At 40.2% G+C, this 13,483-nt stretch overlaps 1 protein-coding gene across 12 annotated transcripts in view; it reads right to left on the bottom strand.

The window, feature by feature from the left end:
• septin11.S (septin 11 S homeolog) overlaps window positions 1–8,580 on the bottom strand; it is a 65,983-nt gene extending 57,403 nt beyond the window's left edge. For 11 of the 12 annotated variants that reach the window (XR_005963988.1, XR_005963986.1, XR_005963987.1 and 8 more), the window contains exon 1: window positions 8,210–8,580. Coding sequence is in view for 8 of the 12 variants with exons in the window: in XM_041575759.1 (XP_041431693.1) it covers window positions 8,210–8,236 (27 nt within the window). In the remaining 4 variants the exon portion in view is untranslated. The remainder of the gene's footprint in view (window positions 1–8,209) is intronic. The other variant, NM_001094186.1, reaches the window with a different exon arrangement.
• Between the last annotated feature and the right edge of the window lie 4,903 nt (window positions 8,581–13,483).

The raw sequence follows: 13,483 nt of genomic DNA, 5'->3' as shown, positions 1-13,483 counted from the left end.
CTGCCATGTAGTAAGTACAGGTATGGGACCTGTTATCCAGAATGCTCTGGACCTTGGGTTGCCTGGATAACAGATCTTTCCATAATTTGGATCATCACACCTTAAGTCTACTAGAAAATCATGTACAGACACAAAAACATAAATATACACAGTATGCTGGTTTTGCTACCAATAAATATTAATTATATTTTAGTTTGGATCAAGTACAAGGTACAGGTTTATTATTCCATTTTTAAATTTGGATTATTCAGATAAAATGAAGCCCATGGGCTTTCCATAATTCAGAGCTTTCAGGATAAGGGGTTTCTGGTTAACAGATCCCATACCTATATCTGTATTAATTACTAATTAGCCTTATATGGTGACATTTATATTCTATGTGTACTGTATATTGTGAGTTGGTCAATAGTTCAGTGACAGCAGCACAGAGCATGTGCAGTCAATCAGCAGAAAAGAAGCTGGAGAGCTACTGGGGTATCTTCAGAGGAACAGATCTTTCCTGCTTTGGCCCAAAACATAATGCACAACATTTCTAACCTGCTTCTTTAGTTAAGCTTTAGTTTCCTTTAAAATTGTGTTTCACTCATCACTGCAAGTAAAAACAGATAGCAAAGCATGATTTCCCATATGGTGGAATACAGAATACAGTGCCAACAGGGGAGTCTTTGAAATTGACAACCCCCTACAAAAATGTTAAACTAGGGTTTTATAATAGAAATATTGCAAATTCTCTTGTGGTTTAAGCAACTCCTTATGTTAGCTCTAGCTTGCAGTGAGCAGATATGCCTAGAGTTGTTTTCTGGTTTTAGGAACACTGACATTTTGGAGTAATTAAAATATAACGTGTAGTTGCCCTGCATGAAACACTACTATAGTTATATAGCCATGTATAAATAAGCTGCTGTGTAGCCATGGGGGAAGCCATTCAGAGGAGAAAAGGCTCAGGTAACATACATAAGCTTTGTAGAATATACAGAGCTTACCCGTTATCGGCTATTCAAACTGTGCCATTGAGGCCAAGGGCACACTAAGTAGATTGTCTGCTTTCCTCCACAGGAAACGGTGGAAAACAGATCTGCTCTAATGCACAAAACTCCCATAGCTCCACTGAAAGGTAGAGCTACATGTAGCGGTATTTGCCAAGGCCAGACAATTGTGGATCTCGGGCCTGCATTTCTCCGCAGGCAGAGGCTCTACTCCTCCTCTGGCTGCACCCAGAAGCATGGTCTCTCTGCTAGGGTGCAGGCAGACGTGTGTGATTTTGGCATCTAAACGCAACAATTTTATTGCATTGCAGAAATCCATCCTGCCTTCAGGAAGCAAGCCAGCAGATTTTCTGCAATAGTCTATATCATATGGCCCTAGCAATATAAGTGTTAAAATGCATCACATTTGTACATCCTCCATCCCAAAAAAATAAAAAGCCCAAGGAGGCAAAAAGATCTCCTTGGTGTGCCCCTGGCCTTTGCGCTATTTCAATTCTCTATTTCTCTCTATTGCTATACAGCAGCTTGTTAAAGGAACAGTAACATCAAAATTGGAAAGTGTTTTAAAGTAATACAAATATAATGCAGTATTGCCCTGCACTGGTAAGTCTGCTGGGTTTGCTTCAGAAAGACTACAATAGTTTATATAAATGAGCTGCTGTGTAGCAATGAGGGCAGCCATTCAGAGGAGAAACAGCTCAGGTTACACAGCAGATAAAAAATCTGTAGAACATAATAGGGTTATCGGTTATCCACTATTTAACTTGTGCCATATAGCCTTTTCCCCCCATTCCCCCCATTGCTACACAGCAACTTGTTTATATGAACTATAGTAGTGTTTCTGAAGCAGACGGATCAGTACATGATTTTCATTACTTCAAAATACTTTCAAAATACAGTAACATCAACAAATTAGTGTTTCTAAAGCACACCAATTTAAGTAGTGTGGGGCAAAACTACATTTTCTTTACTTTAAAACACTAATTTTTTTTGATGTTACTGTTCCGTTACTGATCCATTTTGAACACAAATAATCATAAGGGTACAAATTTAAATATACAAACTAGGCTTTTTTGTTGAAATTAAAAATGGGGCCACCAAACAAAAGTAAATGGAGTTAGTAACAGAACATGCAAGGGATAATGGTTACTGTCTAACCCAATGTGTGTAGGGGCAAAATACTTTCCCACAAAGGAATGTACAAAATAAGTCTGTCTTGCACTTAACTCTGAGCCATAACAGCTGGACCTTGTCTGAGCTTAGAGGCAATAACAAACTACTCACATCAATTTAGACTTCCATCTGCAGTAACCATTCTACAAAGCACAACAATTAGGCATAGACTAGTGCAAAAAGGTCAGTTAACCCAACAACATGTGAATAGAGGCATGGAGCCTGAGGCAAAAGTCATATGCAGCGGTTACAATGGTGGTGTTTTTCCTGGTGGGACGGTTATTGGCCAGAGAATGCATATTATTTAAGTGTTTGTGGGCTAAATCCTCCCCCCATGGACACTGTCTGGAGGATTGCATTGCTGTCACTGCATACATTCATGGGATGCCTGCAACATTACCCTTAAGGTAATATTTAAAATGTCTGATCTGTCACCTTTAAGTTAACTTTTAGTATATTATAGAATAGCCAATTTTAAGAAACTTTTCAATTGGTTGTCTTTTTTTTATAGTTTTTAAATTATTTGCCTTCTAACTCTAACACTTTCCAGCTTTCAAATGACCTCATCTAAAAACAAATGCTCTGTAAGGCTACAACCTTAGCATTATAGCTAATTGTTATTACTTATTTATCTATTCAGGCACTCTCCTATTCATATTCCAGTCTCTTACTCAAAACAATGCATGGTTGCTTTAGTAATTTGGACCCTAGCAACCAGATGCCTGAAAGAGCAAACTGGAAAGCTGTGAATGAAAAGTTAAATAACAAAAAACACATAAAAAATGAAAACCAATTGCGAATTGTCTCATAATATCACTCTCTACATCAGTGATCCCCAACCAGTAGCTCGTGAGCAACATGTTGCTCTCCAACCCCTTGGATGTTGCTCCCAGTGGCCTCAAAGCAGGTGCTTATTTTTGAATTCCAGGCTTGGAGGCAAGTTTTGGTTGTTTAAAAACCAGGTGCACTGCCAAACAGAGACTCAATGTAGGTTTACAGTCCACATAGGGGCTACCAAATGGCCAATCACAGCACTTATTTGGCACCCCAAGAACATTTTTCATGCTAGTGTTGCTCCCCAACTCCTTTTACTTCTGAATGTTGCTCACGGCTTCAAATGGTTGGGGATCCCTGCTCTACATCATACTCAAAGGTGAACAACCCCTTTAACAAAGACAGCCTCATTGGCATAGTTTCACACCTTCAACAATTAATTTGAATTCAAAATCCCACTACCATCAATCAGTCATTGGGGCTCATTTATCAACATTGGGCAAATTTACCCATGGGCAGTTACCTATAGCAACCAATAAGTGATTAGCTTTTTAAAGCCAGCCGCAAGAACAATGAATGCAGCAATTTGATTGGTTGCCATGGGTTACTGCCCATGGGCAAATTTGCCCAGTGTTGATAAATGACCCCCATTGACTGCATGGAGAGCCTGAGGAAAAAGATTTTGACATTCCTGAACTACAGATGAATATAACCATGGGGTTTAAGAAGTCGGGTTGCCCATGAAATTAAAGGGAATCTGTCGTCATTTTAAAAAAAGAATTTTTTTTTGCATTTTTATAAAAAACACACATCCATAAACACTGTCTGGCAAATAAAATGTTAATCCACAAATCCATGCATAAGTTATTTTAGTTTGTATTTTGTCATGGGGGCTTCCATTTTTGCTCATTACACATTCATCCTGTGCTGCTCTAACAGCAGGCACAGCATTACCTGTGTGCTTGGAGGCAGCCACTCTGTAATGAAAAGCCAAGTCGCACTACGACATGAGAATCCAGGTGTACACTCCCCCTCCCCTCTCTGCCCATGCGTGTGATGTTTGGAGGAGAGCGGTCACATGGTTTGCAGGGAAGCAATTACTTTCACTTTCCTACGTTCTGCTCTACAGCTGCACTAGCAGCCCCACCTCCCACAGACACTATCAAAGCTCCTGCAGTTCTGTAAGTTTGTTCTTTGCTTTCCTTTGGAGGGGGGAGCTTTCTCTTCTTGCTGCCTTCCTAGTTAGTTTTACTGGTTACTAGATGAGGTAAAGGAGCTGTGAGTTCCCTCTGCTATCCACCTCACACAGACCTTGCTCCTTTCCTGCCTGCAATACTTCTTTTTACATTAAATACTTACTGCCTCCTTTTCATGAGCTATTTTAACCCTTCCCAGACTTCCTCTTAAATTTTCCTGGTTTTCAATATGTCCTCCTTATTTTATCCTTTTTTTCTATTCCCTGTCATCAGTCCTGGGAGTGTACGCCTGTGTTTGTTTCATTTTTGTGTAAACAAATATAAACTATCTATATAAAATATTTTTCCAGTGTCCAAAATGAATTGTGTGTGTGTGTATATATATATATATATATATTTTTTTTTATTTTTTTTTTTTGAAACGTAAGTGGGGGCAGTGATCACAGGACTATTTTATTTCAGTCCTTCTGAAGTGGTGTCAGTGGGAGCTTATCTTAATACCTGCCTATTGTTCAATTGACAGGCTCAGCAGACAAGGCTCTATTTACATTACAGCAGCTTGTAGGAGGGAGGGGTAATGACATCACTCCAACTTGCAGTGCAGCAGTAAAGTGTGACTGAAGTTTATCAGAGCACAAGTCACATGACCTGAGGGCAGCTGGGAAATGTCAAAATGTCTAGCCCCATAGCAAATTTTAAAATTAGATATAAAAAAATCCATTTCTTGTTTTGAAAAACGGATTTCATTGCAGGATTCTGCTGTAGTAGCACTATTAACTGATACATTTTGTAAAAAACATGTTTTTCCACGTCAGTATCCCTTTAAGTGATTGGGTTAAAAAAAAAAGGCTTTAGATCCTCAAATTTTTATGCAATATTTTTGTTCAACCCACTGAATTAAAGCAGAAAGTCTGTAGTTTAACTGCATCCGAGTTTTCTCATTTAAAATTCATTGTGGTAATGTACAGAACCAAAATTAGAAAGAAGTTGTCTCTGTCCAAATTGGATATTCATACCTTAAGCCTACTAGAAAATCCTGTAGAAATAAACCCAATAGACTGGTTCTGCGTCCAATAAAGATTAATTACATCTTAGTTTGGATCATCTAGTTTATTATTCTGAATTCAACACACCAGTTTTAACAGTGCAGCATAACAGTACATAATATTTTCATTACTTTAGGACACTCATTTTTTGGCGTTACTTTTCCATTAACTACAAGAACTCAGGAGCTATCTTTTTCCATATTAAGCATAAAAATCTAGCTAGTTTAATAACTCTTCTCTTTGTGTAAACAAGCACATGATTTACGAGCACCGATTTATTAATAGCAAAAAAGTTCTGAACGCACATCCTTGTTACGAGGATTACATTTTAAAACGTGTAAGGAGCGGACTGGTTTGAATTGAAACATTTGCACAAACTCATGATCACAGAACAAAGAAGCAGGGAAGTCTGCTAGCAGGGAAGCCACAGGCCTGCTTCTGTGGGTACAGAGCTTCCATACAATATACCGACACACAGAAGATAGTCATGTTCTATTTTCCCTCTCTCTCTCTCTCTCAGAAAGGAAATGATAACTGTTTGTCCAAGAGCTGGAAGGGGGAAGACAGTGAGCGGGATGGGGTGAGGCCTCTCCATCCGGTTATTGGAGGCAACAAAGAGATGCCTTCACGTTGAATAGTCTAACCTCTAACACCTCTTGCTGACGTACAAGATGCCAGATTTATCGTAAGCGAAATCAGAATAAACCCTGTTGACTCTTAATCTATACTTTCTGGATCCAAAGAGCCACATTATTTCCTTTCTAAATTAGCTTTACCACAATCTTTGATGTTAAAATCCACCCCTATGTTCAAATTACAGAGAGATTGTGTTATTTTATAGTGAAAGAAAAAGTATATGGTAAGTATGACTGAGGAAGAGATACACTGGATAAATAAGGATAGTATAGCTTGTAACTATGGAGTTATGAAAAGCATCCCCACCCACTACACAACATTTACCAGCTTGCTATTACCTTGCTATTACCGAATCCTTAATATACCCTATACTGCTAATGCTGGCATACACAACTGAATGGGATGGGCTCTTAAAACATTTTATTCCACATTATAATTATGATCACCATTATAATTACCACCACTAACACGTGGCAAACCCACACACACACCATTTTCAGAGGAAAACCACACAATTAGGGTTGCCATCTTTTCTGGAGAAAACAAAATACTGGCAGTAACATATGGGACATATGTCTTCCCTATAAATTATAATTGGCATGAAGCATTTTACTGGTGGGCTGGAAGCAGCATTCAATGGACACACTAAGTAAATTTGCAAATACATTTGAAGTGTTGTTTACCTTTGAGTTAACTTTTAATATGATGTAGAGAGTGATATTCTGAGACAATTTGCAATTGGTGTATTATTTGTGGTTTTTGAGTTATTTAGCAGCTCTCCACTCTCAGCAATCTGGTTGCTAGGGTCCAAATTACCCTAGCAACCATGCATTGATTTGTACAAGTGACTGGAATATGAATAGTAGAGGACCTGAATAGAAAGATGAGTAATTAAAAGTAGCAATATCAATAAATGTGTAGCTTTACAGAGCATTTGCTTTTAAATGGGGTCATTGACCCCCCATATGAAAGCTAGAAAAATCAGAACAGAAAGGCAAATAATTAAAAAAAATAAAAGAATAAAAAATGAAGACCAATTGAAAAGTTTCTAAAGCTGGCCATGCAAAGGTCCGATTGTTTGAATCCTCAAAACGATCAGACTTTCTCATCTCCCGACCTGCCATGAACCATTCCGATCAAATAAAGTAGTAAAAGAACAGATCAGCTGATGTTCTGCCCCTGACAGCAATCGTACGAAAGTTATATCCGACAAAAGCTAGTGACAGTCTCCCACTGAAAATCGTACGATCGCCAATACACGCAGAGATATTATCGGCAGCCGACAGAAATCTTTTAACTTGGCCGATAGACCAAAACGACCGATCTCCGTGGGACGAAAAATGTCGGGACTCTGCACACGCAGTCTGAAAATCGTACGAATCCTCGATTCGTAAGATCGGATCTTTGCGTCTATGGCCAGCTTTAGAATTGCCAATTCTATAACATACTAAACTTAAAGGTGAACCACCCCTTTATATTTGTTTGGTCCTACATCCATGGGTTCTGCAAATGAGACTGCCGTTGAACTACAACTGCCAAAACTCCTAGTTACTGATGTAGTCAAATGTAAAGGAAAACATCCCAAGTTGTGTATATTATTTACATATTAGTATTAATAAGTCAGCAAAGCAAGACTAACATATAGGTGTATTTCAAACTACCAATATGGAACAGAAATGCCATTTTGCTTTCCCTGAGACAATGGAATGTTCCCTCTCCTGTGCTCCAAATATCATTAAATGATGAAAATAATGTTTTCACAATATTACAATTTGTGGAAAGGAGATTAAGTTGACGATTATTATATATATAAACAAGTGGCTGTTGGCCAAAGGTCATCGAAACCCCCAGGTGACTTCGACTATCCTTATACATGTAGGGGGTAAATATTAAGAGAAAGAAACACACACGTTTTCTGCTCCATTCCTAGAAACAGAAATTGTAGTTCACTGCCTGCTAAATGGCAACAGTCCTCCGGGTAGAACACCGTCCCCCCATAAACTTGTTGAATGAACTATGTAGTTTCCTTCTCAATATGAAAGCCCCCACCCACAGCCTCCAGTGTTTCCCAATTCCAGAACTAGAGCAGCCAGGGAATGTGGATACCATCACTTAGTTATATAACTCCCGCCTACGCTTTCACAAAGGTGATGCTGATGATTTATTCATCCTAGCGGTTCACGATATGGGATGCACAGGGGGGAGTTCTGGGAGGATCTGCTGAGAGGGCTAAATAGGGAAGCAAGATGGATTAGCGAGGCAGATTTGGCAGTAAACGTACATGTGAACTGGACGGGGACTAGCTGATCACTGATCTTTACTGGCCCGCAGCTCACGAGGGCTGGTTCCAATGTATAATTGGGATAACAGTAACAATAAGAGAGAGAGTAGTACTTACAGACTGCCTGCCCACTGCGACTGCCATGCTGCTACTGTGCCAGAAAATGAAATCTCACACACACACCACGCGTTACTCCGCACCAACCAGGACCGACACCCTCAAAGACTGCTGCTCAGGCACTGTGGGAGGAACATGGCCACCAAGTGGGGAGGGTCAGTGCAACTGTGCACTGAGGGGGTGGAGAAATATCTGGCCCGACATTCGAAAGCACTTCCTTGCACACGTAGGCTCGCAGGGGTCGTAAAACATCAAGTTCGAACAGCATAATGTGCTTTGTGTACGTAGTAAATTGAAGAGGCTGGGCGTGAACTCATACATTGTTCAGGTTGTGTATACACACCCCCATGATCCGCACAGTGGTGCAGACCGCAGTGACTGTAGAGTTGCGAAGATGTTCGCTGCAGATCTATGCTTGGGAGACATACAGCACGGTTCAAGAAGCTTGAGGCAATTTTCGCGGTTTGAATCATTTACATATGCCATGTTGTTTTGTAAACGAGTTGGCAGTAAAAATAATAAACAGAAGCGTATTTTAGGCTGTAAAAATAAAAGACGCCATCTTGTGGTTAGATCCAAATATATTGAAAATATAAACCCTTTTTAAAAGGTAACAGAAAAACCTTGATCGTGTGTTTACTTTTGCCTCATTGGGGAGAAATGATAAAAACAATATTTTTCCATTTAGAGCAGGATTGGTACTGCAGAGACCTGTGTTTCTATGCACCAAGTGTGCCATTGTGGCTATTTTTGTCTACTTTTTGCTTCCTCAGTAAAAAGATCCATTTTTGACATTCTCTTGTTTTTGCTGCCATCATCTTTGCAGCTAGGCTATTTTTTTAGTTTTGTTTTAAAAAACAAAAGTATGATAACTCTTAAATAGTATACGACTCATTTTCATTCCTATACTATAATAACAAAGCACACAGTCACTTTTAAACGCTGCTTTTTGGTAATTGTAGTTACAGGGGTGGATTAAAGCACATGCTACCATATGCTATAACCTAGGGCCCCAGTGTCATCAGGAGCCCATCTAATTTTTTTTCAATTGTTATTTCTGTTTTGTTTTAATATTTAATATTATTTGAGCTGGATCTGGTCTGGCGTACCTGCTGGGAGAAGGCAGGCAAGTTGAGTGCATGTGCCCAGGTGCTCCTGATCCAGTGACATCACTAAAATGCTCCAAAACTGACCTGGCATAGAGAGCTCGGGTGCACGTATGTCTGGATCTGCAAACGTCCAAACCCAGCAGTAACCTAGAAGGCGGTCGGTCCTTTGTGGATATAGAAAATGTATTGGGCATGCACACTCAGAACATTTTTTTTTTATAGATACAGATTCCATCTACCGTATATACTCGTGTATAAGCCGACCCGTGTATAAGCCGAGGTACCTAATTTACCTAAGAAAACTGGAAAAATTTATTGACTCGTGTATAAGCCTAGGGGCTGATTGAAAATCAATCTGTACTTTGTACAGGAACGCTCCTCTAGTCATATAGACAGCCCTGCTGAGAATAAGGATTGCACTTCCCCAAGCAAACAGCGTATAAGAAATTCAAATCCCGTAATATCGGATCCCTCACCTCCCTCTCCCATAGCGCATCAGGACTCTGTGACTGACGATCGCCGCCCGGAGCAGGTCCAGGAGCTCCGGGCGGCGCGTCCTTCCCTGCCGGCGTCGCTCCCAAAATGGCGGCGCCCATGGCCGCCACGTGGGTAGCGGCGCCGGCGCCTCTACCCACGTGGCGGCCATGGGCGCCGCCATTTTGGAAGGACGCCGGCAGGGAAGGACGCGCCGCCCGGAGCTCCTGGACCTGCTCCGGGCGGCGATCGTCAGTCACAGAGTCCTGATGCGCTATGGGAGAGGGAGGTGAGGGATCCGGTGAGGGATTGGCGTATGACCCGCGTATAAGCCGAGGTCGAGTTTTTCAGCACATTTTGGGTGCTGAAAAACTCGGCTTATACGCGAGTATATACGGTATACCGACTGCCTGGAGACCCGGCAAAGTGGTGACTTTTAAAAGTTTATATGCTAATTTTAACAGTAACATTATGAGTTTAATTTTTACTTTATTGGTGACTTTATTGGTGATTAAAAAAATGACGGTTTTACACTATGTCAGCGCATTTCTTTAAAGCTGTGGATTTTGGAGTTACCTGGAGAGGCTACTGTTAAACATTCCTTTTAACGCTCATCGTGAGTACCTTACCATAAGATTCACCACACCATGTGAACCGAATAAGTGGCACATAAATTATAATAGTAAAATTGAAAAAGGGCACTTATTATTATTATAAAGTGGTGTATCGAATCTATGTAAAAATACTACACTATATTGGAATTACTCTTTTTGCTCCCTTATTTCGTTTAAACCTCGTGCTAGTGAGAGCTGGTTCTTTCTACAATACTAATTGAATCCTGTAACGGGTCTGAGGAAGAACAGAAAATTCTGTGGACCGGCAGAGGAAGTGGACTACCGGAACCTTTTATATGCTTTTTATTGTGGTTTCCTTTTTGCCTTGAAACATTTTGCTAGGTGGTATGTATAGCTTTGCTTATACTGTTGTACATGTATTATACTGAACGGCCATTTCTTCGATGTATGTTTTACTTTATATTTGTTGAAATATAAAGATTTTTTTTTCATACCTCCTGTTGTCTATAAAAAAAAAATTCTGAGTGTGCATGCCCAATATGTTTTCTATTGAGTTTTTGGGTATGTATTGTGGGTGTACCTTTGGGCTATTTCCACCTCATTCACATTGTATATAAGAGAAGTGGTATTACAATACACTCCTTTGTAGCCGAGTTTGGAGTGCCCTCCATTAATCTGTCCTTTGTGGATAAAGTCTAGGCAGGGGTGGACCAAGCCGGACTGGCACCCTAGGCAGCCTGGCCAGCCACCACACACACACACAAAAGGTAACTGCCCAGTGCCTCCCTTTGTTGTCTCTTCTGCCAACCCCTAGTTCCGGCCCTGAGTCTAGGGGCCCCATATGTCATTAATTAGCCACTGGGTAGTTACTAGAAATACCACTGTCTACCTCAAGAATTTGATGCCATGACACCAACGTAAATCATGCAGTTGTATAGATACTGCATGCCCTATATAAGTAACTTTACAGAAATGTATGTTGGTCACAGACCAGCAATCTTTAGATTTTGGCAAATGCCAGAGGGGCATGTGTGTTTTGTCCTCTATATTTATGATGTTCATTATGAGTTATTACAATAACGATGCTAAAATAAAAAGAAAAGGAAAAAAGAAAAGCATAAAACTAGCCTAGATAACATAGAGGTGACCACAGCTGCTTGTATACAGGAGTGCAGAAATATTAACTAGACAAAACAAGTACAGTAATATAGTGAAGGGAAAATTAGAATAAAGTTTCAGATGTTAGTCATTTGGTATTGCATTATTATTCCTATATGTTCCAAGGAGACCACACCTCATTATATGTATCTTATGTGTCTTCCAACCAAGTGGCAAAGAAGTTCATATTTTGGATGTGATTAAGTTTCTGGTTTAGTTGTAAGAAAGACAGTTCTGTTTGCTGGTTTATCAATTATTAAAAAAGCATATGAGTTAGAGAGGTGTAACCCTAATTTGGCTAGATTGGACCATACCCAGTTAGGGAAGCATAAAGCATTGGTCATACTACATTGTAACAACTGACATGAGCCTTTTTAAGTGGAAGGAATGAAGGGGAGGTATAGTTGTAATATTTATTCTTTTGGTCTGAATAAGCTATTGTCTGGTTTGCTGCTAGAAATATGAACTGGGTTGATTTTCTATATAATCCAATATATATTTATCCAAGAAATGTTTTTCATTAAGTTTGTCAAGCAAAGAATGTTGTTAAGGATCTTTTATCAGATAAAACCCAGTATATGTAAAGATAGTTTCTATTTTGTTTCAGGCATTAGAACAAGCAGTGCATAGAATACAAAACAGCCAGATACAAATTTCAGTAGTATAATTACATCTAAATCAATTTGAAATTTAATTAATGTATATTTTAGAGTTGCTTTGAAGGACATTTTCTGGAACTTAAGGATATCCAATGTGCAGCCCTGTGGGGATGCTGGGAGTAGTAGTCAAACAATAGTTGCAGAGAGGCTGCCGGGAAAATAAAACAGAAATATATTGTAGGCAAAACTTCAAGAGGAACTTCCCCCATTGGATGACCCATAACTCATTAATGCAGCAATTATGGTTACTGACTGAGCACTTTCCCTTTATGTGCACATGAGTGTAATGAGTGGCTGGTGCCACCGGGTGGCAGCTCTGAGAAAGATGTGAGTTGAACCAATGAAACAGCCACAGTTTACCGGCACCCGAAAGGCAGCACTTATCTGTTTGAGTTGCGCTAATCTCACCTGTGCCGGCTCCTCTCATTGTCCTGGCAGGTATGAGTGCAATTTGTGCATCTCAAGCAGCAAAGTGACACACAATGAATAGTAAGGGGCAAACCTGTTCAGTGCAAGAGCAAAATGAGCCCTGGACGTGTCAGCTTCTCAAGGCAGGTGCTAAACCCTACACTTTGTACATTATTCAGCTGTGCAAGTGCAACTTGCCATGCAATGTGGCTGTCGGTGAGGCTGAGCTGCTGTAAGGGTGGCTAAATACAGCTGCTCTGTAGGCACAAATGATGTCAGCCTAGTGACCCTTCTTAGGATACTTGTGTTTGTGACTTCCTTTATTTAAACACGTATATTTTCTCCTAAATATTGTAAATCTAGATACCATGTTCTTTTAGAGGAACTCCATCCAAAAACTATTTTTTGCCTAATAAATAAAACTGTAAGCAGTGTTCCAATATCCATTCAATGAGTTTACAGACTGCCGTTGTCTTTCATTTTCTGTCTGTGCTTTTCTGTCCTCTGTCTCTGGGAAGGGAGTGTGACTGTGTGATAGCAGGTATAGTAAGGAGAGATGGTGCCTATAGTAACATCGGGGACAATAGTCTCTGGGAAGGGACTGCGACTGTGGGATAGCAAGCATAGCAGGGAGAGATGGTGCCTATAGTAGCAGTGGGATAATAATATTTGGGAACTGTGGCTGGGCACCCCACCAGGTTCAGCTCCCTCTACAGATTCACCGCTGCATTTCTGTAAAAGTATTGGTGATTATGAATCACTGTAGCTTTGGTTGGAATAAACCCACATTCATTGAGTTCAACCTTTTGTCCTGTCAAAACCTACCCAACTGCCAGTGCTGGATTTACATAGCACGCGCCCCTAGGCCTGCTGCCATTCATCACCCCCATC

This window comes from Xenopus laevis, chromosome 1S (genome assembly GCF_017654675.1).
Source record: "Xenopus laevis strain J_2021 chromosome 1S, Xenopus_laevis_v10.1, whole genome shotgun sequence".
NCBI classification, from domain to species: Eukaryota; Metazoa; Chordata; class Amphibia; order Anura; family Pipidae; genus Xenopus; species Xenopus laevis.
The sequence above is the reverse complement of the archived record's forward strand: the minus strand, read 5'-3'. Positions and strand labels throughout refer to the sequence as shown.